General features: G+C 52.4%; 2 protein-coding genes across 2 annotated transcripts in view; one reads left to right on the forward strand and one right to left on the reverse strand.

The window, feature by feature from the left end:
- Window positions 1–336: 336 nt before the first annotated feature.
- LOC105994230 (leukocyte immunoglobulin-like receptor subfamily A member 6) lies at window positions 337–10559 on the forward strand. The gene is made up of 14 exons (XM_013027642.1): window positions 337–409; window positions 531–566; window positions 779–1060; window positions 2148–2198; window positions 2396–2568; window positions 3849–3949; window positions 5027–5212; window positions 6602–6723; window positions 6797–6829; window positions 7026–7310; window positions 9042–9320; window positions 9491–9544; window positions 10097–10144; window positions 10234–10559. Exons 1-14 carry the CDS (start codon window positions 376–378, stop codon window positions 10557–10559), a joined length of 2010 nt encoding a protein of 669 aa, XP_012883096.1. The 5' UTR covers window positions 337–375.
- Window positions 10560–13613: 3054 nt separating this feature from the next.
- Window positions 13614–24854, reverse strand: part of LOC105994231 (NACHT, LRR and PYD domains-containing protein 7-like) — a 14956-nt gene continuing 3715 nt past the window's right edge. Inside the window, exons 2-13 of the mRNA XM_013027643.1 lie at window positions 24584–24658; window positions 23380–23454; window positions 22943–23017; window positions 21085–22672; window positions 19336–19506; window positions 18467–18640; window positions 18052–18225; window positions 17757–17924; window positions 16061–16232; window positions 15856–15950; window positions 14354–14524; window positions 13614–13752 (exon numbers count right to left, since the gene is read on the reverse strand). Coding sequence (XP_012883097.1) covers window positions 13614–13752; window positions 14354–14524; window positions 15856–15950; window positions 16061–16232; window positions 17757–17924; window positions 18052–18225; window positions 18467–18640; window positions 19336–19506; window positions 21085–22672; window positions 22943–23017; window positions 23380–23454; window positions 24584–24658 — 3077 coding nt within the window. The remainder of the gene's footprint in view (window positions 13753–14353; window positions 14525–15855; window positions 15951–16060; window positions 16233–17756; window positions 17925–18051; window positions 18226–18466; window positions 18641–19335; window positions 19507–21084; window positions 22673–22942; window positions 23018–23379; window positions 23455–24583; window positions 24659–24854) is intronic.

Below are 24854 nucleotides of genomic sequence, written 5' to 3' on the forward strand. Positions count from 1 at the left end.
GGCCAGGGAGGAGGCAAGAAAAGGGACTAGTGTTTGGTCTGGGGAGAGGGGAGGTCTTGTGAGTAAGGGACGTCAATGTGGGGGCAGCGTTTCCCTGTTTCCCTGTCTCTGTCATCACTCCTCTGCGCTGCTTCCCACAACCAAGCTCCAGGCATGGTCGCCATGACCCTGCTGCTCTGCATCCTCCCAAAACGCTTCCAAGACTGAGAGTGGAGGGCATGAAGGAGGACGTGGACCCCACGGGGCATGGGCATTTCCCCTTTCTGTGTCACTGTGGGTGTGACAAACCTGTGACCAGGAGGCAAAAGCCACATCCTGAGCCTTTGTGGCCTGACACGGCTTCCCGGCAGGCAGCACAGGCGCTGTGCGCACAGCATGGCCCTCGCACTCGCAGCCCTGCTGTATATTGGTGAGATGGGAGGGGAAGCTAAGGTGGGAAGTGTGGGTGTTCCAGTACCCCCCCCCCCAGGGCCTCAGGCTCAGGAGGCTCTGGGAAGAGCGGACCTCTCATGGGAATCAACTCATTTCAGGCCTGAGTGTGGACTCTGCAGCCCAAGGTCAAGGGGGTGAGTGCGTCCTCCTTCCTGGGGACAAGGCTTCCCTGGGCAAAGTGGAGGGATCAGCAGGGGACACAGGGCTTTCCTGGGAGGAGGGGATGGGGGTCAGCAGGGGACAGGGCACCCTGGGCAGAGGGCACGGGGTCAGCAGGTGGCACTGAGGCTTGGGTCGCTGGGCAAATAGAGGGAAGTTCTGGGTGCAGTCTCTGATGTCCTTTCAGGAAGCCTCCCTAGACCGGTCCTCCGCGCTGAGCCCAGCTCTGTGGTTGCCCAGGGAAGCGCTGTGACCTTGTGGTGTAAGAGGGCCTGGAAGTCCCAGAAGTTCCATCTATACAAAGGAGACAAATATAGGTGGGCCTTAAAAATCCCAGGCACACCTGGGAAGAGGACCGCCTTCTTCATGTGGGCCATGACAAAGGACAACGCTGGGCGCTACTTCTGTTTCTACCTGAGCCCTGCTGGCTGGTCAGACCACAGTGAGCCCTCCAGGGTGGTGGTGACAGGTGAGGGGACAGGCAGGGAACCCAGCCCTGGCTCTGCCTTGGGAGAGGGGTCTGTGCTCTGCGGTGACCCTGTGCCTCATATCTATCAGGAGGTGATGGCGGTCAACATTCAGGGGTGACCCCTCTCTAGCCCTGGTGGCGGTGGTATGGGGAGCATTTCCACTACTGCCAACCCAGGCTTGGCTCTGCTCAGCCCCATGGTGACCTGGGTGGGAAGGTCAGCCTCCTGTGGGGGTCACAAGAGGGATTGGAGGGCAGCATCCTGACTGAGGGGGACGCAGAGGCCCTTGGACACCACCCGCCCAGGCCCACTACCCTCTCACCTCCCTGACACCCCCCCCCAGCTCCTCCGAGCCTCTTGAATGGGAGGCAGTGGGGTCCCAGAGGACCCAGCACTGCCAGCACCCCACGACCCCTCAGCTCCTGAGCCCAGGCTGGCAGTCCATCTTCCTCCTGTCCTGTGTGAGGCCAGGGGCACAGGCAGGAGCCCCGTTGTCAGAAGAAGGGCTTAGGACAGCTGGGGCACCAGAGTCAATGTCCCAGCGTGTGAGCTGCTCTGAGAGGAGGATGTGAGCAGCGAGAGCCCCACAGGAAGCTGATTGCCCACCCCATCTGGGAAATCGGGTGAAGAGTGGGTGCTCTAACCTCATGCCCCTGTGTCTCAGGCCTCCATCATGAGCCCTTTCCTTTCCTCCACACCGCCCCCTCACCCCCCTCCCTTTTTTTTTTTTTTTCAGTTGTGGGGCCTGAACTCTGGGCCTGGGTGCTGTCCCTCAGCTCTTCGCTCAAGGCGAGTGCTCTACCACTTAAGCCACAGCACCACTTCTGGTTTTCTGATGGGCATTAGAGATAAGAGTCTCACAGACTTTCCTGCCCAGGTTGGCTTTGAACAACGGTCCTCAGAGCTCAGCCTCTGAGTAGCTAGGATGACAGGCGTGAGCCACCAGTGCCCGGCTTCCTTTCCTTTTTGTGTGTGCTGGGACCTGACCCACCTCCAGGACGTTGCCACAGGGTAGAAGAGAGGAGCCTCCCTGCCCTTGACCCCTTCTCTCTCCTCACTGCCCATCCCTGTCTTGTTCTTTTTTAGAAAATACTTCAAACAGTTTTACTTTACCCTCAGAACCAGACTCCAGACCTAGTGAGTAAATGCTTCTGTCTCTCCCTTCCTCCCTCCCCTCCACCACTTTCTCTCTCTCCCTCTGAGAGAAGCATGCCACCCCATGGTAGGGAATACAAGAGGTTGATCTTAGACTGGATGCCAGGCCCTGGAGAAGGATCCAGGCTGGGCTTGATGGTGGGGGGAAGGGGCAGTCACCCCATCTCCTCTGATTGCAGAGTGTCCCACTGGGGATCACACAGCCCAGAACCTCCTTCGCCTTGGCCTGGCACTCCTGGTGCTGGTGGCGCTGGTGTGGCTGCTGGCTGAGGACTGGCTGAGCAGGAAGAAGCACAGGCTGGAGCTGCAGGCTGGGGATGTGGGAGATGGCAGACAGCTCGGTGGCCCTGGATGAATGGCAGGAGCCACGGTGCCCACCCGGGAGGAGAAGCCGGGCCCCTGAGCTGCCTGAGCTGTAATGGGCAGACTGAGGAGGACATTGCAAGAAATGTGTGACCTTCACCCGGAGTGGTGGCGGAAAGGGTTCTGTGTCCCTGTCCATAAATCCTTACTTTCTCTGGGACATTTGAAGTGCTTTGACTACTGTATTAAAAGTAGTTTTTCTATCTTATATTAAATGCCATGCTTTCATGACTCTGCTTGTGTGTATATGTGTGTGCATGTGTGTGTGTGTGTGTGTGTGTGTGTGTGTGTGAGGGACAGTACTCAGGGACAGTGTCAGGGACCCCAACTCAGGTTCTGACCCTGAGCTATTTTTTTTAAATTAACCTCAAAGTTGGCTCTCTACCATATGAGCCACATCTCCACTTCAGCTCTTTTTGATGGTTAATGGGAAATAAGAGTCTCACAGACTTTTCTGGCCAGCCTCCTTTGAGTCTCCATCCTCAGATCTCAGCCTCCTGAGCAGCTAGGATTACAGCTTCAAACACTATTATCATGCTTTTTATTTCTGCTTTGTTTTGTTTTGTCTGTTTTTCTCATGACTTCAGGCTGGCTCAAGACAGGCTAGTTTTTTGATATTGTCTCCCTGTTTTTCTTCTTTCCTTCCTTCCTTCCTTCCATCCTTTTCTCTCTTTCCTTCCTTCCTTCTTTCTTTCTATTTTCTTTCTTTCTTTCTTTTTCCCTCCCTCCCTCTCCTCTCTCTCCCTTCCTCCCTACTTTCCTTCCTTCCTTCCTTCCTACCTACCTTCCTTCCTTCCTTCCTTCCTTCCTGCCTGCCTGCCTGCCTGCCTGCCTGTCTGTCTCATACACCAGGAGTCAGAGTCTTCAAAAGTACCTATAGAAGCCACGAGCAAAAGTTTCTCTAGGTCCCTGCTGGTCTCATCTATCTGGGCAGACTTACGAAGATGAGGCCACAGCTGGCCCCCGATGCATGATGACACTGAGTCCCAGTGAACCCATGAGAAATGCAAAAGCTTCTAAGCAAACACGTGTTGCACCACCTGACCTGCCAAACTCCTCAGCTCCGCCTGCACAAGTCGCAAACCACCACCACCTGGGCACAGTCAGAGCTCCTCAGGGAAATGCATCATGGCAAGTTGACAATCCTGGCCAAGCATGGGGAATGTCTTGCAATGATTTGCACCCCTAGGAGATGTTTGTCTCAGATCACCTCTGGTCCCCACACAAGGGCTGTCACACTCCCAGAGCTGACATGATAATCACTCCCAGACAGCCCATGACCTCATGGTGCCCGACTTTCATCTGAACCTGAGACGCCTGCCCTGGCCCAGCCGCTGGCACTATGGCCGGGATGGCCGCTGCCCCATTGGGTAAGTGCCCCTCCTTCCTCAGCACACAGCTGGGCTGCAGGAGAGAAGGGTGCTCATGAATCAGCGTGGTAAGGCTGGGCTCTGGGCTTCAGCCTGGGTCAGGTAGTGAGTTCCATCCTAGCTTTGGCTCCACAGAGAGACTCAGTCTCAGCAAGGCAAGGACACAGAGAATCCCTTCCTCTTCTCCACATTTCTGACACAGGGACTCTACCTCATCTTCCTGTGCCAAGGCTTCTGACCTCTCTTAGATCTCTCTATTGTCCTCCCTCCTTCTCACTCTAACGCTGTCTGCTTTCTTTCCTCTTTCTCTCCTTAGATCTATCTGGGTCTCTCTTCCCCACCTTTCTAACTCTTTCCTTTCCTCCCTCCCTCTCTCCCTCCTTCCTTCTGTCCTTTGATATTCTCTGTCTGTGTTTTTCTCTTCCTCTCTCTTCTTCTCTCTCCTCTTTCTCTCACAGTGCTAGGATTGAGCACAGGACCTCATGCATACTACATGTTGACTTAAGCACAGAACCATGAATAGTCACGAGGTCTCTCTGTGACTGAGGTTGTCATGGTGGAATGACAGAAAGTAACTCTGCAAGAATTCGCTGTGGATACAAACTAAGTCCTTCATTCAAAGAAGTGGAATTATTTGGGGGGGCAGTTATAGACATCTAAACTTTTGGTGCATTTTATGTGGCACACTGGGTGATGTCTGTCCATATACGCAGTGCACACTGATCCAGGTGAAGGGCACAGGTTATCCCCCATCTCCAGCATTCCACACCTGTGCCGAGAACCTGCACAGCCCACAGCCCTAGATATATATGGAATTCTGTGCTAAATACTGTTGAATGTACTGGACCTGCTGAGCAGAGCTTCATCTTAACCATCCCTCGCCAAGCCGCATCTCTATTCTATAGATGAACAGATACAGTGTGTGTAAGAATGGAGTACTATTCAGATCTCAAAATGGTGCAGTCCTTCCATTGGTGTCAATCTCAATATGGGTGTGGTCATGGCAACCCCATCACTAACGGCACAGAGTGGTCAGGTATGTTGTTTCACACACGTGTGTGTCCTGTTCCTGGTCAGCCTGTTCTTCTTCTATGCCCTGGCTTGTGTCCTGGTGCTGTGCTCCATGCAGGTGAGTACTCCGAGCCCCTGGCTGCCCAGCTTGTCCTACCTGGCATCCTCCGTCTTCTCCACCCTCAGCCCCTGGGTGTTCGTGTGCAGCGATGCCCGTGTCTCCTGGCTCCGCTCTTCCGGTGGCTCGGGCATGTGATGCCGGCTCCGGGGTCTGTACTGCCAGCCTTTGGACATAATTACAGCTTCCCAGCCTCAGCTTGTGTAGCAGACAGCCAAAACCAAACAGTCCACCTTCTCCCCATCTTCAACCCCTCTCCCACTTCTGGTGTGTTTTCAAGGGACACCTGAACATGGACCTGAGCCACTGGTTCCTCAAATGCATTCCTAGAAGAACTTGACCTATTACCTACATGGTCAAAGCAACCCAAAGGTCCACAAATCCAAGACAAATGCACACAAAAGGTACTGGGTGGGGCACTGGTGGCTCGCACCTGAGAGCTCAGCCACTGGGGAGGCTGAGATCTGAGCATCCAGGTTCGTAGCCAGCCTGGGTGGAAACATCTGTGAAACTCTTATCTCTAATCACCAGAGAAGTCAGAAGTGCAGCTGTGGCTCAAGTGGCAGAGTGCTTGCCTTTAGCAGGAAAGCAAAGAAAGAAAGCTCAGGGACTGTAGAAAAAGAAAGGAAAAGGGAAGATACTGACAGACTCCAGTGGAACTCAGAGAACAATTACAGGGCATTTTGAAAATAGCCTAGCCACAGCAAACTGAAATGTAAACAAACTAGATCTATAGCAGCAGTTATTGTCAATAAACTAAGATGAGGGATAGTGCCCAGGCCCAGAGTTCAGGCCCCACAACCGGAACCCCCCCCCAAAAAATAAATAAAATAAAACAATAAACCCCACTGGACACCAGTTTGAAGAAAACACTCCTTTCTTATCTGAAGTACAATGGTGATGATGGTGGTGGAGATTGTGATGTGGTGCTGAAGGGACAAAAGTGTAAAACAGGAAACATGGTAACTATGAAGGGATCAGCCAGAGTGGGGAGGAGGAAAGGGGATACTGAGAGATGAAGAGGATCCGAGGAAGTTAGACACATGTGCATGTGCACGCACGCACACACACACACACACACACACACACACACACACACACACATACATTCGTATCATGAGAACATAGTGAAATCCACCAAGTGCTGTTGGAAAAGGGAACAAAGGGAGGGGAGAAGTGAGACTATGGTGGAGGGAGAGGTCAACCTGCTCAAAGAGGCTACGGAAATATCGCGATGAAACCCTCAAGCGTGACAAATACACACTAAATTCCAAATTAGAAGTCTTTTCTTTGTTGCTGTGTTCTTGGACTCTTGCTCTGTGTGCTGCTCCATGACTTCTCTGGGCGGGGCATGCAGAAATGCAGAGGTAGACCCAGAAATAAATGACCATCTAAAGAGTGAGGATCTGGTTAGACCACAAGTGTACCAAGAGCGGTCACATGTGCGATGCTTCAGCCCATGGCCAGAAGTGGAGGGAGGGAGAGCTGTGAGCTTTCTTGTCAAAATAAAATTCAGTGTGAAATTTCCCCACTCCCCCATATCCTGTGCATCTTGGGCAGGCTGAGCCCAGCGTTTGCCAGGCCCCACACTGGCCTGGGAGCCCCTGGGCCATGCCGTCCACGCTCCCTGCTCTGCTCTGGGCCGGTGAGTCCTGGGGTACAGAGGGGAGGGCAGTAGGCCGGCGTGGGGTGTGGGGCTCACCAAGGCTGTGTTCCAGGGCTGTGCCTGAGCCAGATCGGCGTGCATACACGTGAGTCTTCCCACCAGAGTCCCAGGGGTACTCGTCAGCGTTAGGCCCCAGTGTCCTGGAGAGAACATGGAGGGAGGGGAGGGTGGAGGTGGAAGGAGGGGCTCCATCTCCCTGGGAGTGCCCCGGGCTAGCAGCAGGGCGGACAGTGGGGTGAGATGAGATGTGTCACCACCGCCATGCTCTCTCCCACTCCCAGAGACTCTCTCGAAACCCACCATCCAGGCCATACCCAGCCACCTGGTTCCGGTGGGGAGCCGGGTGGAGATCTGGTGCCAGGGAGTACGGGGGGCCGTGGAGTACCAGCTGCACTTTGAAGGTGGCCTTCATGCAGTGGAGAGACCCAAGTCACCGAGATCGGAGAGCAACGCCAGGTTCCTCATCTCAGTCGTGAGTCAGGGCAGCGCCGGGCAGTACAGATGCCTCTACTGGAGCGGAGAGCTGTGGTCCGAGTACAGTGACCTGCTGGACCTGGTGGTGACAGGTAGCCGTCCAGGCGCAGGGACCATGTCCTGTTGCAGGGATCATGTCCTGTCATGCGACTCTGGGGTCCTTCCTTCTCAGTTACAAGGGCTTGGGGGGGGCGGTGTTAACCACAGTCACTCATCCCTGTCCTGGGGACAGATGGCTGGAACCCCAACTGCAGCAGGTATCCTCAAAAGATAACTGGGATGGTCAAGTGCCGATGGCTCACGCCTGTCATCCCAGCTACTCAGGAGGCTGAGATCTGGGGATCACCGTTCAAAGCCAGCCCAGGCGGGAAAGTCCGTGAGACTCTTATGCCCAGTGAGCCACCAAAAAAGCCAGAAATGGAGCTGTGGCTCAAACTGTAGAATGCCAATCTTGAATGAAAAAGCTCAGGGTCTATGCCCAAGCCCTGAGCTCAAGCCCCGTGTCAGAGTCTCTCTCTCTCTTTCTCTCTCTCTCTCTCTCTCTCTCTCTCTCTCTCTCTCTCTCTCCCACACACACACACCAATCTGTGATGAAGTCAGGTGCCAGTGGCTCACATCTATAATTCTAGCCAGGTGCCGGGCGCTGGTGGCTCACGCCTGTAATCCTAGCTACTCAGGAAGCTGAGATCTGAGGATCGAGGTTCAAAGCCAGCCCGGGCAGGAGAGACCGTGAGACTCCTATCTCCAATAAACCACCAGAAAACCGGAAGTGGTGCTGTAGCTCAAGTGGTAGAGCGCTAGCCTTGAGCTGAAGAGCTGAGGGACAGTGCCCAGGCCCAGAGTTCAAGCCCCATGACCGACAAAAAAAAAAAAAAAATTCTAGCCAGGTGAACAGTGCTAGGATTTGAACTAAGGGTTCTGTGCTTTCTACACAAGGACACCACTGCTTGAGCCATACCTCTAGATCTTTTTGCTCTGTTTTTGTTATTGTTTTCTTTTTTTTTCTTGAGATAGTGCCTGCTTTTTGCCCAGGCTGCCCTGTACCATGATCCTTCTAAGTATCCTTCCAGCTTTTTCTATCGAGATGGGGTCTCTGGAACTTCTTTGCCCAGCTGGCTTAGAATCATGATTCTCCCAATCTCCCAAGCAGCTGACAGGCGTCCCCATAGTGCCCAGGAATCAGTTGAGATTGAAGTCTCAAGAATCCAGGCTAGCCTCATATCACAATTCTCTGATCTCAGTCTGGAAGCAGCTCCGGATTACAGGCATGAACCCCTGCTCCCAGCCTTCCTTCCCATCCCCGGGTGTCTGGCTCTGCTTTCTACCTTTCTAAGAGGCAGTCAGGCCTCCACTGTAACAGATCAAAAGCAGAACCACAGCCAGGCACTGGTGGCTCACACCTGTCATCCTAGCTATGAAGGAGGCTGAGATCTGAGGATTGAGGTTCAAAGCCAGTCTGGGCAGGAAAGTCTGTGAGACTCTTATCTCTAGTAAACCACCAGAAAACTGGAAGTGGCGCTGTGACTCAAATGGTAGAGCACTCACCTTGAGCTGAAGAGCTGAGGGACAGCGCCCAGGCCCCAAGTTCAAGCCCCACGACCGACCAAAAAAAAAAAGGGGTAAAAGCAGGACCACTGGCAGGGACTCACTGTCCTGGAAGCTGGCCTCAGAGGCTGTGTGGAAGGAGGGTTCGGGGAAGGCTTGTTCAAGACCAGCGTAGATTGAGGAAACAGAGGAGGGTCGCAGATGCAGATGATGCTCCCCGTTTTTTGGTTGCTGGGAGGGGCTTGGTGGAGACGCTGCATACACACCTTTGCTCGCAGGACTATACGACACGCCCACCCTCTCCGTCCACCCGGGGCCCGAGGTGGCCATGGGGGAGCCTGTGACCTTCCGCTGCCAGCTGGACATGGCCACGAACACGTTCTTCCTGATGAAGGAGGGGTGGCCCAGCCCTGAGCAGCTCCGCTTCGGGAATCTCCAGGCCGAGTTTCCCATGGGCCCTGCTACCCGATCCCACCGGGGGACCTATCGATGCTTTGGCTCATACAACAACCATTTATGGTCTTTCCCCAGCAACCCTGTGAGGCTGGAGGTCACAGGTGAGGCTGGAGGTCAGAGGTGAGGCCCTGCCCAGGCCCTGCCTCCCACCTGCAGTGCTGGGTGGCAGCAGAGGGACTGCCACTCCTGGAGACATGTTCCGATACTCGTGGGCCACTGAAGAGAGGGCAGGCAGGGAGACAGAAATCCTGACCTTCCTCTCTCTCTCCAGGGGATGTTGGAAACACCAGCTTTGCCCCCACAAACCCACCCACCTCCTCTCCTGGTGAGTAGCTGGACTTCTAATCATGGAGGGGGGAGGCGAGGAGGGAGGGCATCAAAGCTTCTCAATGACATTAGAAATGTGTTTTGCCAAGTGCCAGTGGCTTACGCATGCCATCCCAGCCACTCAGGAGGCTGAGATCTGAGGATCAAGGTTCAAAGCCAGCTCAGGCAGCAAAGTGTATCAGACTCTTATCTCCCATTAACTGGCTAAAAAACCAGAAGTAGGAGTGAGGCACAAGTGGTAGAGCACCAGCCTTGAGTGAAAAAGTTCAAAGATGGCACCTAGGCCCTGAGTTCAAGTCCTAGAACTGGCACACACACACACACACACACACACACACACACACACACACACACAAGTACTGTTCAGAGCTCAATCAGACCTTTGCCTCTGGGTGAGGAGAGGGAGATGAGGTTGGCCAAATCAAAAGAGGGGCTCCCCCAGAAGATGGACCCCCTGGGGCGGGCATGGAGTGTGGGGTGACCGTGGACAGCGTGGAGAGTCGGAGCTGCAGGCCGGGCTCTCCATTCCTTCCTCTCTGCGTTGTTGCAGGTCCCTGGCAGGCCTTCAACTCCATCCCAGGGTGGGGACTGCAGCAGGGTAAGAGGAGGCTGGGTGCCAGGCTCTGGGGAAGGAGCCAGGCTGGGCTGGATGGTGGGGGGCCGTCACCCTATCTCCTCTGACTGCAGACTTCACCCCTGGGGATCACACAGCTCAGAACCTCCTTCGCCTTGGCCTGGCACTCCTGGTGCTAGTGGCCCTGGCATGGCTGCTGGCTGGGGACCGGATAAGCAGGAAGAAGGCGCAGGCCGGAGCTGTAAGCTGGGGACGCAGCAGATGGCAGACAGCACGGAGGCCCTGGATGGATGGCAGGAGCCGCGGTGCCCAACCGGGAGGAGAAGCCGGGACCCTGAGCTGCCTGAGCTGTGATGGGCAGACTGAGGGGGGCACTGCAGGAAACGGGGAGCCATCGCCCGGAGTTGGGTTGGAAGGGGTTCCGTGTCCTTGTCCATAAATCCTCACTGTCTCTGCAACATTTGAAGTGCTGTATTTTCTACTGAAAAACCATACTTTTAATGACTTTGGTCGTGTGTGTGTGTGTGTGTGTGTGTGTGTGTGTGTGTGTGTGTGTGTGTGTGTTGGTTCTGGGGCTTGGACTCAGGACTTGGGCACTGTGTCTTAGCTTTTCCACTCATGGCTGGTGCTCTACCACTTGAGCCACATCTCCACTTCCGGCTTTTTTGGTGGTTCACTGGAGATAAGAGTTTCACAGACTTTCTTACCCAGACTGGCTTTGAACTGTGATCCTTAAATCTCAACATCCTGAGTAGCTAGGATTACAGGTATGAGCCACGGGCATCCAGCTTAGTCTTTTTGTTTGTTTGTTTGTTTAACACAATGATCTCTGGTCCCATTTGTTTTCCAGCAAGTGACATAATTTCATTCTTTATGGCTAGCTAGTACTCCATAGTACTCCATTGTGTTCCTACACAACACAGAATCTGTATCTGCTAATGGACACCCAGGCTCCTTCCAGCATGTAGCAGTCTAATTTGGGCCGCACTGGACTCGGTGTGCATGTATCCCTAATGTGTGCTCGCTTCTGCCTTCAGGGAGATACCCAGGGACAGGAGGAAGAGCCAGGTTCCAGAACGGGGCAGGTCTGTGGGGTGATCTCCAGCTCCCCCAACCCTTGTCGGTCCACACACCTGGAGCCCAGAGTTCCCGTGATGTCACGGGGGGCGGGGAGGGGGATGTGGGCAGTGTGCTTCGGGCCCTCATTCTCACACATTCTCATGCCCTGGCCCCCAGGAAGGCCATCGCTGCCCACAGTTACTTCCTGTGAAAGTGGCTGTTCACAAAGCTGAAGGAGCTTCTGGGAGAGCAGAGCCCAGCATGCTACTTCCGGCTTTTTCTGTGATTAACTGGAGATAAGAGTCTTAGGGACTTTCCTCCCTGGGTTGGCTTCCAACCATGATCCTCAGATCGCAGCCTCCTGAAGCAGCTGAGATGACAGGGTGGGACTCCCATGCCTGGCTTGCCAATGACTTTTTTTTTGGGGGGGGTCCAGTTGTGGGGCCTGAACTCTGGGCCTGGGCGCTGTCCCTCAGCTCTTCAGCTCAAGGCTAGCGCTCTACCACTTGAGCCACAGCGCCACTTCCAGCTTTTTTTCTTTTTGCTTATGTGGAACTGAGGAATCGAACCCAGAGCCTCATGCATGCAAGGCAAGCACTCTACCACTGAGCCACCTTCCCAGCCTGATTGCCAATGACTTTTTGAACAAATTTCAGATACTTTCTTGTATGGTCAATCAGCGCTACTAAACCAAAGCTTCATTTGAAAATTTACCTTTTGTACAAAGGATCCATGTGAAATACCTTGTTGATTTATAGAAGCAAAATGCATTATCACTTTATTTGCTTATACTTTGAAGTGTATGCTTTTTATCAGTGTGAGAATAAAACAAGTTATGAATGCAACACTTTACTCACTTGCTGAGCTGGGCCCAAAAGTGAACGCCTATAATCTCAGCACTGGAAAGGTGGAGGAAGGAAGGAGGGAGGGGGGAGGCATGAGGATCTTAAGTTCAAAACCCTCTCTCAAAAAACCCCACAAAGAGGGGCTGGGAAGGTGACTCAGTGGTACAGCGCTTACCTTGCATGCATGAGGCCCTGGGTTTGATTCCTCAGCACCACATAAGCAAAAAGAAAAAAAAAAACACGAAAGTGGCGCTGTGGCTCAAGAGGTAGAGTACTAGCCTTGAGCTGAAGAGCTGAGGGATAGCACCCAGGACCAGAGTACAAGCCTCACGACTGGACCCAAAAAAAAAAAAAAAAGAAATTGGGGCTGGGAAGGTGGCTCAGTGGTAGAGCGCTTGCCTTGCATGCCTGAGGCCCTGGGTTCGATTCCTCAGCACGAAGTGGCGCTGTGGCTCAAGTGGTAGAGCGCTAGCCTTGAGCTGAAGAGCTGAGGGACAGCACCCAGGCCCAGAGTTCAGGCCCCATGAGTGGACCCAAAACAAAAAAACCCCACAAGGGCTGGGAAGGTGGCTCATGGTAGAGTGCTTGCCTAGCATGCAGGAAGTCCTGGGTTTAATTCCTCAGTACTACATAAACAAAAATCTGGAAGTGGTGCTGTGGCTCAAGTTGTAGAGTGCTAGCTTTGAGCAAAAGCAACTCAAGGACAGTGCTCAGGCCCTGAGTTCAAGCCTCAGGACTAGCAAAAAAAAAACCCAAATTGGAAAACTATACCTCAGAGATCAGATCTGTCCAGGTGCTCCATTTCATAAAGTTTTATTAAGGCAGACATGATCATTCATTTACCTACTGTGACTGCTATGCTAAACAAAGACCATTGGGGCCAGAATGTATTAACTATGTTAAGTTCTAGGAAAAACATCCTTTAAGTTGTTTTAAAACCAGTTCATATAAATGAGTTCATATAGATTAAGAGTCTTAAAAAAATAAAGCTGGCAAAAAAAAAAAGCCAGGTGTCAGTGTAGCCTTGAGCAAAAAGAGCTCCAGGGCAATACAGGCCCAGAGTTCAAACCTCATGACCAGCGCTCACAACTGTAACCCCAGCTACTTAGGAGGCTGAGAGCTGAGGATTGCTGTCCAATGCCAGCCTGGCCAGTAAAGGTCTGAGACTCATTTCCAATTAACTGGAAGTGGAGTTATAGATTAAAGTGGTAGACAGCCTTGGGAAAAAGCTCAGGGACAGGGCCCAGGCCCTGAGATCAAGCTCACAGACAGACAGACATACGGGATGATTTTTCTAAATCATAATTTCCCAGTGAGACTTTTTCCTCCTTCCTCATCTAAGTCAAGTACACAGAGGATCCCAGATCTGCTCGAGCACCTGAATAAATGAAACTGCAGACCGAGTGCTTTCACTTTTTTATTACCCATGTGAGACAACTGTGATCAGAAGGGGACAGAAGGGGATGTGTGACTTGTGGGGAGACCACGGTGCTGGCTCCTTGGCCGGCGACAAGTGGCACCTGTGGGCCTCGGGCCGTCACAGAGAGGCCCAGGAGCTAAGACTCCCATCAGCAGCAGTGGCAAGCAGCTCAGGGGCTCAGAGAAAAGAAATCCCAGTAAGACAGCACTGTGGAGCTGGTCACCTCCTCGATCACCAAGCCAGGGTGGTGCTTCTTCACTTCCTGCAGGAGATTCTGCATCTTCTCGCTCGACTCATCCATCTTCAACCTAGAGGGCCAGAGGGCCGGGCTGCTGGGCACTTGGTTTTATTTCCAGCTGCCCAAAGAACCAAAATGCCTGCAGGAAGCTGTGTGCATGCACGTGCACCAGTCCTGGGACTTGAACCTATGGCCTGGGTGCTGTCCTGGAGCACAGCTCCATGTCTGGCTTTTTGGTGGTTTGGGGGAGATAAGACTCTCAAGGTCTTTTGCAACCTGGTTTTGAACCGCAATCCTCAGCTCTCAGCCTCCTGTGTAGCTAGGACAGGTGTGAGCCACCAGTGTGCAAGCAGAAAATTTTTTGGGGGGGAGGGGGCAGTCATGGGGCTTGAACTCTGGGCCTGGGCACTGTCCCTCAGCTCTTCAGCTCAAGCACACAGCACCACTTCCAGCTTTTTCTGTTTATGTGGTGCTGAGGAATCGAACCCAGGGCCCCATGCATGCAAGGCAAGCATTCTACCACTGAGCCACCTTCCCAGCCCAGGAAAAAAATTGACCCAGGAAATAAGAATTCTTGCCAGGCAACTAAGGAGGCTGAGATCAGAAGATGGATCTGTATCAAGACTGTTCTCTTTGAGGGAAATGGGCTCGGTGAGAGAAACAAGCCATACCTGAGAGTCTTCAGAGAAGTACGGCTAGTTTTTAAAGCTTCCAAGATCACCTGGACTCCAGTCTTCCCCAAGTTATTCTGGCCCAGGTCCAGCATGTGCAGCTCCTGGTTGTCATGGAGGGCCATCGCAAGCTCCTGGCAGTACAGAGGACTGATGGCACAGCCCCAGAGCCTGTGGGGGAAGAGAGCAACAACCCATGCTCCTCAGGGAGCAGCCACTGCTCTATAAATCCTGGCTATTCCTAAAGCCCAGATCAGAAGTTCAAGGCCCACCCAGCAAGAAGTTCATAAGACACCCCCATTCATGACCAACAGCTGGGTGTGGTGGTGTGGGACCATCATTCCAGCTGCAACAGGAAGCATAAATAGGAAGATGGTCTAGGCACACCGAGACAAAAAAAGACACCATCCTTAAAATAACCAGGGCAAAATACCAAAAACCAACAAAAATAAAAGAGGCTGGGAGTGTGGGTCAAGTGGTAAGAATTTTCTAGCAAAGACCAGGCCCCCACGTTTGTTTCCTCTGGATACTGAAGTTTAAAAACAAAAAGCAGCCAGATACTGGTGCTTCATACCTGTCATCCTAGCTACTCAGGAGGCTGAGATCTGAGGATCACAGTTCAAAGCCAGCCTGGGCAGGAAAGTCTGAGACTCTTATCTCCAGTAAACCACTAGAAAACAATAAGTGGCATGTGGCTCAAGAGGTAAAGCACCAGCCTTGAGCTTAAGAGCTGAGGGACAGTGCCCAGGACCTAAGTTCAAGCCCCAGGATCAGCGCGCGCATGCACGCAGGCACCAATGTAACAGTTCTGAGCATGTATAAACATATTCATGTCATTTTTCCCTAAACAATACAGTTTACACAGGTTTTATAATTTCCCCAGAGATGATTTAAAGACTACATGGCTTTTTTTTTGGTCAGTCGTGGGGCTTGAACTCTGAGCTTGGGTGGTGTCCTTGCAGTCAACTCTAGGTGAGAGTTCTACCACTTGAGACATAGCACCACTTCTGGTTTTCTAGTGGTTTATTGGAAATAAGTGTCTCAGACTTTCTTGCCCGGGCTGGCTTTGAACTGTGATCCTCAGATCTCAACCTCCTGTGTAGCTAGGATGACAGGCGTGAGCCATAGGTGGCTGGTGGCTTTCTTTCTTTTAAGTACAGGTCTCTAGCTTTGATCCCTTCCACAAAATAAAGACCATAGGAGGATGTAGGTCATATAGTAGGTGAGAGGTGGGAAGTGGCACTGTGGCCTAAGTGTTAGAGCACTTGCCTTGAGCTGAAGAGTGGACTGACAATGCCCAAACCCAGAGTTCAACCCCCATGACCGACAAAAACAAAACAAAAAAACACCCTATATTCTAGTGGTTTTGTCTCTGCAGCAAAGCTTACAAGAAATGTCACCACCTAGATTCTCTTTCCAGCAGAGTGCCTGTCCCAAAGGATGTTGTCAATGTATACATTTGGCAGAGACATGGTTGAGAGAAGACAGGGAGGGGAGCTCACCGATGGGGCCCTGCCTTCCCTGGGGTTTGGCCCTGTCCCCCAAACTCCCCAAGTACTGGATAGAGGGTCAGCCTCTGCTTCCCAATCATTGGGGCCTGGGAGAAGCAGTGCACCCAGAACTCAACAGCCCCTTCAGTGGTTGATGAAGGACACAGCTAGGATGGCTATACAGGAAGGAATCTAGGAGGGACAGGTTTCCCAATACCAACCCCAGGGTTCTCAGCATGGAATTTCCTCTCCTTAAGGCATCACAGAGCATCCAGAGACCACTGTCGATGAAATTCATACTCAGGTCCAGGCTGGTGAGACTGCAGCCTGTCTGGAGAAGCCTGGAGAGGGGGCGGCAGCCATCTTTCCTGATGTTGCAGCGGCGCAACCTGTGGGACAACCAGAGAGGCGTGTCTTCCTCTGTGGTGCAGCATGGAACCTGGGCTACAGAATTACACCATGGGGCTGGGAAGGTGGCTCAGTGGTAGAGCGCTTGCCTTGCATGCTCGAGGCCCTGGGTTCGATTCCTCAGCACCACATAAGCAAAAAGAAAAAAGCCAGAAGTGGTGCTGTGGCTCAAGTGGTAGAGCGCTAGCCTTGAGCTGAAGAGCTGAGGAACAGTGCTCAAGCCCAGAGTTCAGGTCCCATGACCGGACCCAAAAAAAAAACCAGAATTACACCATGTCTGCCCGGCCCAAGTGCTAAAGGATGAAGCCATCCATGACTGTCACCTTGCAGCTCCTAGGTGGACAGCGTGTGCTGGCTTATCTTCAGCATGGCTGCTGGGTTTGAACTCATTGGAGCCACTTCCAGCCCTTTTTGCACTGCTCTTTTTTCACACAAGTCTGACTTCTGCCTAGCCCAATGCCTCTTCCCTCTACCAGCAAATAACACCACATCCAGCTTTGTTTTCTCAAGATGAAGCATGGTTAAGCTTTGTCCTAGGCAGCCCTGGGATTACCCTCGTGAGCCCCACTCCGGACATCCTGAATGTGTCAGAGCTCCTGTGTGTTCAGAGATGAAGGAAAAAATAATGGGTGAGGTGGGGTTGGGGATCTCAGATTTTGTGTTTGAGAATCAAGTTCACCTATCTTTTATTATATTTTGGTTTTTAAGACTTGAATTTAGCCAGGGCTGGTGGCTCACGCCTGTAATCCTGGATGCTCAGGAAGCTGAGATCTGAGGACTGCAGCTTAAAGCCATCCTGAGCATGAAGAGTCTTATCTCCAATGAACCACCAGAAAACCTGAAGTGGCACTGTGGCTCAATTGGTAGAGTGCTCACCTTGAGCTGAAGAGCTGAGGGAGAAGGCCCAGGCCCAGAGTTCAAGACCTACGACCTCCAAAAAAACTTGAATTTGATTGGCCTAGTAAAATTGTGGTCTACCCCAAAAGTCCACCGCTCCTGACAACCTAAAACATCCATTATGCACTGACTTAGGAAACTAATCCCTTTGTAAAATATCTTTACAATAAAATCACATACCAAAAAGGTTCTGCTTCACATTGAAAAACTGTAGATATTCTTAAAGTTTTTTTTTTTTGCAGGGGGGGGGTCAGTCATGGGACTTGAATAGCCTGTGCACTGTCCCTCAGCTCTTCAGCTCAAGGCAAGCGCGCTGCCACTTGAGCCACAGCGCCACTTCTGGTTTTCTGGTGGTTTATAAGAGTTTCATGGACTTTCTTGCCCAGGTTGGCTTTGAACTGTGATCCTCAGAACTCAGCCTCCTGAGTAGCCAGGATGACAGGCGTGAGACCCACCAGCGCCCAGCCTAAAGGCTTTTTAACTTCCTGTCTGAGGATGGAGGTGTGGGACATTCCTGAGATGGTCTGGGGATGGACAGACATGGATGTACACACATGCAAACGTATACACACACACACACACACACACACACACACACAGGGACTCACACCAGGCTCTGCAGTTGGCAGTCGGGGTGATTCAGGCCCTCACACAGGATTTTCACCCCCTCATCTCCAAGGTCATTGTTGGCCAGGCTCAGATGGGTCAGCTGGCTGATGATGAGGGTGGATGCCAACTTCTTGCAGCAGGCCTGTGTGAGCTGACAGTTCTCCAGGCTGTCGGAGAAGCGCAAGGGGAATGAGAGGAGAGCGGATTGGGGGAGGGAAGCCCCCAGCACGCTTGGCTCCTGGGAGCCTGGTGCCCCCTCCCCATCTCTGCTCTCTCAGTGGCCCAGAGACTCACGACAGCTTCTGTATGGAGCAGAGCGGCTGCATCAGGGTCTCACACAGCAGCATAGAGCCCTGGTCCAGGATCTTATTGTCTGTGAGGTCCAGGGCCGTCAGGGAGGGGCTGGCTTGGACGGCCAGGAAGAAGTCGGCCCACTGCTGGGGGGTTGCATTGCAGCAGGTGCCCAGCCTAGGGCAGAAAACCCAAGTTACACACCTGGGAGGCCTCGAGATAGGGCACTGGGAGGGCCTCTCTGAACTGCCACCCTTTACCTCCCCCAGTCTCGGGCTCCTGACTGCCCCAATTAATCAGATCCGGCTCAAATGTGGCGCAGACACCTGCCTGGTCCGTGTACGGCCTCATTTCAAAGGGGCAAGTTAACATTAACACTCCCATGGCTCGCCACTCCATAGGCTAAACTGATTCTCACCTCAGGGACTGCAGGCCGCAGTGCTGGTTCTTCAGCATCTCCCCAAGCATCAGCAGCATGCGTGCCTGGTCCTCCTGGATGCGCCCCTCCAGGGCCAGGTGGGTGAGGCTCCGCTTGCCGATGAGGCCCAGGCACAGAACTGGATAGATGAACTCAGGGGTGAGGTATTGGATCCTAAGAAAACAGACATAGCGTGGATTCCAGCAGTGGGGTGTCGTCCACCCAATGAGTGCAAGCGTATATGGCCAGCTCTGGTTTCTTCAGGATCCCCTCTTCCACTGCCACAGGGAAGTCTAGAAGCCAGATTTCAGTTCCAATTCTGTTGGCAGGTGACCCAGGCACAAAGGCCCTGTCATAGCTACCAGAAACTTGCCAGACTGATTAGATCCCAGCTATCCACAAATAGCAGCCCTGAGCAAGTCTTCATGGGGTTCCCAGGGAACAAAATAGGAAGTCAGGGGCCCGGGACAGGGGCTCACACCTATCATCCTAGCTGCTCAGGAGGCTGAGATCTGATCTGAGGGTCAGGGTTCAAAATCCAGCCGGGGCAGAAAAATCCCCCGGAGACACTCTTTATCTGCAATAAGCTACTCAAAAAAGCTGGAAGTGGCTCAAGTGGTAGAGTGTTCACCTTGAGCAACAACAACAAAACAAAGGACCCAGGGGTGGGAATTGGGTTTCACGACTGGTATTTGAACTCAGGGGCTTCCCCTGATGGAGCAGGAGAGCTCTCTACCCTTCGCACTGCTTCTGTTCTGAAGACCTGGCCAGGACCCCCAGAGGACACTCAGATCCTAGAGCTATACACTCAGCAGGCAGGCATGGCCCCCGCACCCACTTCCTCAGGTCCCAAGAAACTTTCTACTCACAGCACTTTATTGACACGGCAGGTCTCGCTGCTCAGGTGTTGGCTGAGCACCTGCACTGAGGAGGAGCTCAGAAAGCTCTGGTTGATGGACAAGGTGCTCAAGTTGGGGTTGGAGCACATCGAAGAGCAGAGATCCAGCCACAAGGAGAGGCAGCTGCTGTCAGACTGAAACCTACAACCAGGACCCATTGAGTCAGCCACTGGGCAGTAAGTCAGAGAGACTAACTCACCCCCTAAACCAGAACAGGACCCTTCAACCCAGTCATTCTTTTATTTATTTACTGGTCCCAGGGCTTGAACTCAGGGCCTAGGCCCTGTCCCTGAGCCCTTTTGTGCTCAAGGCTAGCTCTCTACCACTTGAACCACAACACCACTTTTAGTTTTTTTGAGTCATTTATTGGAGGAAAAAAAAAACTCATGGGATTTTTCTACCCCAGCTGGCTTTGAACCACAATCCTCATATCCCAGCTTCCTGAGCAATTAGGACAACAGGCATGAGCCACAGGCACCCAGCTTCCAGTCATTCTTGAACTGGGATAGAATTTTATTTCTAGCACTGTAAGGTTGTGACTTGGGTCTGGCAATTCATTTGCATGTCATTTTGAGCATAACTTAAAAAAAAAAAGCCAGGCACCAGTGGCTCACACCTGTAATCCTAACTAATCAAGAGGCTGAGATCTGGAGATCTCCAGCCTGGGCAGGAATGTCTGTGAAACTCTTTTATCTCCAATGAACTACTAAGAAAAGGCAGCAAATAGCTCTGTGGTTCAAGTGGTAGAGTGCTAGCCTTGAGAAAGAAGCTCAGGGACAGTGCCCAGGCCCAGAGTTCAAGCTCCAGGAAAAAAAAAAAACAACAGAAACTTAAAGAATCATCTTCTGGGGCTGGTAAGATGGCTCAGTGGTAGAGCGCTTGCCTTGCATGCCTGAGGCCCTGGGTTCGATTCCTCAGCACCACATAAGCAAAAAGAAAAAAGCCAGAAGTGGCGCTGTGGCTCAAGTGGTAGAGCGCTAGCCTTGAGCTGAAGAGCTGAGGGACAGCGCCCAGGCCCAGAGTTCAGGCCCCATGTCCGGACCCCCCCCCAAAAAAAATCATCTTCTGTTGACTTGAAAATATGGTTATTGTCGGTAGCTCACATCTATAATCCTAGCTACTAAGAAGGCTAAAATCTGAGGATCAAGGCTCAAAGCCAGCTTGGGCAGAAAAGTCCCCATGACACTGATCTTCAATTAACCACTCAAAAGCTAAAGTGGCGCTGTGGCTCAATGGTAGAACACTAGCCTTGAGCACAAAGGGACTCAGGGACAGCACCCAGGGCCTGAGTTCAAATCCCACAACCAATAACAGGAAGAACATGGTTGTTTCAATGTTTGGTATAATGCCTAGGGCTGCTCATGCTAGTATATGCTTTGTATCCCAGCTGTTTGGGAGAGGATTAGTCTCAAGACCAGCCTTGGAAGACAGCATCTCAACAAATGCACATGCACGTCATGCTGTCCACACATGCCTGTTATGCCAGCTCCTTTGGAGGTATAAGCAGAGGACTATCCAGGCCTGGAAACTCATTCCAATCATACATAGCAGGTCACCTCCCATCTGAAGTGTGAGCCAGGACGAGAGTGTAGCAGGAGGAGACTGACCAAGTAGTAAGGTCAGACCACAGGAAACTCCCAACTGAACAGGACATGGGAGGAAGAAGAAGGCAAGGGGGTGGGGGCGGAGATAAAGATGGCAGAGTTAAACTGGGCTTACCTCCCATGCTTTAGGTAGAAGCTCAGCTGAGCTTCATCATTCTCTGGGAGCAGCCCCCTGGCCACCTGCACTGTGAGCTTGTGCAGGCCCGGGCAATGCTTGAGGCAGAAAGACGAGTGCAGGAGATCCTGGCGGCTCTTTAGGATCACAGACATTTCCTCAAAGGGTGCCAGTGCCTCCCTCACCACCTCCTCATCCTGAGATTCGTAGAGCCAGCTAAAGACTTCGCTCTGCTCCATCCGCAGGAGGAAGGGCCTGCTCTCCTCCGCCCCACACCCCAGCAGCTCCCGTCGGATCTCCAGGTCTATGTGGCAGCCAAAGGTTGCCTCCAGCTCCTGGGCCCTCTTCCTGTTTAGGAGGCCGAACAGGTAGTGGCCCGCATGGGCCAGGTCGGGGTTCCGTAGCCAGGCCTCTCTGGAGAACAGCTTACGCACATCTTCAATGTTGTCATCCCAGGGTTGGCGGCCTCGGCCTTCCCCATCCTGGGGCTTGAGGACATAGAACAGGGCGGCCAGGAACTGCTGGAGGACGGGGTAGATGAAGGAGTAACTGCAGTACCGATAGTTCAAGTCCTTCTGGATGAGGCACTTGTCCAGGAAGGGGTGCAGGCTGATCTCTTCCACCCCAAGTTTCTCCAAGTCTTCCAGGTAGAACACAGATGTCTGGGCCCACAGGCCCTGGGCAGCCAGGCGGCACAGGGTCTCCAGCCCACAGGCCAGGGCACTGGGGCAGGAGCGGGGGTGGCAGAACTGGTCCTGGAAGCAGTGGAGGAGCAGGGCAGTGGGGGTCTGGCAGGCAGTGGTGGGATCCTCGCCCCTCTCCATCACTGGCTCCAGACATGTGCACAGCAGCCTGCACGTGGAGGGCACCTGGCTCATGGCCAGCAGGGCTTCGTTGCTCTGCACAGCTTCCAGGGCTCTCTGGGCCTGGGCCTGGTCTCTGAAGTGCCTAAGGAAGAACTCCTGCGTATCCGCCTCTGAGAAGCCTGGGATGCTGCAGAACTGCACCTGGCCCACCAGGGTTATGAGCTCCCGCAGGGTGCTGGGCGTTGTGGTGATCAGCAAGGTAGCATTGGGCACCAATGTCCCCTGTAGCAAGCTGCTCAGCAGGACAGGCACTGGGTTCTCTTCCAGCCAGTCCATGCAGAGATCAATCCTGGAGTCCAACCTGGGGATGCTTATCTTCTCCAAGCCATCGATGATGATCAGGGCTTCCTGGGGCTCCTCCAGGAACTGCACCACGTCACTCTCCAGCTCAGGGAATTCATGGGAGAGCAGTTCCACCAGCGTGCAAGGTGCCATCTGGGCGAGCTCCCTGCAGCTCAGGTAGAAGACCCATGAGAAGAGGTGGGCCAGGCTGCCGTCTGCCCACTCCAGAACCAACTTCCTGGCCACGGTAGTCTTCCCAGCACCCGGGGGCCCATGTAGCACCACGGCCCGCCCCCGGAGGACGACCTGCGGATCCAGAAATGGGATCAGATTCCGGTTTCTCTCTATGACGCCGGAGAGGTAGGTGTGGTCCAGACAAAATCGACTCTTCCAGAATCTAGCCAGGCTGTCTCTGGCATCACTCTGCCCTTCCGTGTTGTCTGGGGAGACATTCGAGAACGGAAAAGCTGGTTATGTGTAGACTTCTCAGGAATAAAGAGACCATTCGCTCTGCACACCCCAAGACACAAACCACTCACCTGGATTTTCCATCTCACCATTTTTCACTTCCTCCCCCTGTATTTGTTCTTCTATTCCCGGTGTCTCAACATCCTCTGTAAAGTAAAATAAAATAATATGATATATATTTATATATATTAGAAAAAAGAACATTCATTTGCTCAGCACACCATAAGACAGAAACCACTCACCTGGCTTTTCCATCTCCCTGCATTTCAGTTCCTCCCGCTGCATTTGTTCTGCTATTACTGGTGTCTCAACATCCTCTGTTAAAAAAACAAATGGGGGCTGGGAAGGTAGCTCAGTGGCAGAGCATTTCCCTTGCATGCATGAGACCTTGGGCCCAATTCCTCAGTACCACATAAGAAAAAAGCCGGAAGTGGCCCTGTGGCTCAAGTGGTAGAGCACTAGCCTTGAGCTGAAGAGCTGAGGGACAGCACCCAGGCCCAGAGTTCAAGTCCCAGGAATGGCAATGTGTGTGTGTGTGTGTGTGTGTAATATATATAATACATATATACAAATACATACATATATACATATAATTACATACATATATATAAATAATAATATATACATTATATGCCAGAAAAAGATGATTCACCCTGAATGTCACAAGAAAACCACTCACCTGGCTTTTTCATCTCCCTGCATTTCAGTTCCTCCCGCTGCATTTGTTCTTCTATTACTGGTGTCTCAACATCCTCTGTTAAAAAACCAAATGGGGGGGGGCTGGGAAGGTGGCTCAGTGGTAGAGCGCTTGTCTTGCATGCATGAGGTCCTGGGTTCGATTCCTCAGCACCACATAAGCAAAAAAAAAAAAAAAACCAAATGGGGGCTGGGAAGGTGGCTCAGTGGTAGAGCACTTGCCTTGCATGCATGAGGCCCTGGGTTCAATTCCTCAGTACCACATAAGCCGTAAGCAGAAAAAGCTGGAAGTGGTGCTGTGGTTTAAGTGGTAGAGCACTAGCCTTGAGCTGAAGAGCTGAGGGACAGCGCCCAAGCCCAGAGTTCAAGTCCCAGGACCGGACCCAAAAAAAATAAAATAAATAAAATAAAATAAAAAAGGAAGCTGGGCCCCAGTGGCTCATGCCTGTAATCCTAGCTACTCAGGAAGCTGAGATTTGAGGATCTTGGTTCAAAGCCAGCCTGGGCAGGAAAGTCTGTGAAGCCCTTATCTCTAATAAACCACCAGGAAACCGGAAGTAGCACTGTAGATCAAGTGGTAGAGTGTTCACCTTGAGCTGAAGGGCTGAGGGACAGCGCTCAGGCCCAGAGTTCAAGCCCCATGACTGACAAAAAAAAAAAAAAAATAGGGGCTAGGAAGGTGGCTCAGTGGTAGAGTGCTTGCCTTGTATGCACAAGGCCCTGGGTTTAATTTCTCAGCACCATATAAGCAGGTAAAAGCCAGAAGTGGCACTGTGGCTCAAGTGGTAGGGCGCTAGCCTTGAGCTCAAGAGCTGAGCAGTGCCTAGGCCCAGAGTTCAAGCCCAGGCCAACAGAAAAAAAAAGTGGGGGACTGGGAAGGTATCTCAGTGGTAGAGTGCTTGCCTTGCATACATGAAGCCCTGGGTTCAATTCCTCAGCACCACATAAGCCATAAGCAGAAAAAAGCTGGAAGTGGTCTTGTGGCTCAAGTGAGAGTGTTAGACTTGAGCAAAAGAGGCTCAGGGACAGTGCCTAGGCCCTGAGATCAAGCCCCAGGACTGGCAAGAAAAAAATTGTATGTTGGGCTGGGAAGGTGGCTCAGTGGTAGAGTGCTTGCCTTGCATGTTTGAGGCCCTGGGTCAGAAAAAGATAATTCAACCTGCATGTCAAAAACAGAAACCACTCACCTGACTTTTCTATCTCCCCACATTTCAGTTCTTCTCCCTGCATTTGTTCTTCTATTACCGGTGTCTCAACATCTTCTGTAAAAAAAAAAAAAATGTCAGAAAAAGATGATTCAGGGCTGGGAAGGTGGCTCAGTGGTAGAGCGCTTGCCTTGCATGCTTGAGGCCTGGGTTCGATTCCTCAGCACCATAAGCAAAAAGAAAAAAAGCCAGAAGTGGCGCTGTGGCTCAAGTGGTAGAGCACTAGCCTTGAGCTGAAGAGCTGAGGGACAGC

The sequence above is a fragment of the Dipodomys ordii genome, unplaced genomic scaffold (assembly GCF_000151885.1).
Source record: "Dipodomys ordii isolate 6190 unplaced genomic scaffold, Dord_2.0 Scaffold105, whole genome shotgun sequence".
In the NCBI taxonomy this organism is placed as follows: domain Eukaryota; kingdom Metazoa; phylum Chordata; class Mammalia; order Rodentia; family Heteromyidae; genus Dipodomys; species Dipodomys ordii.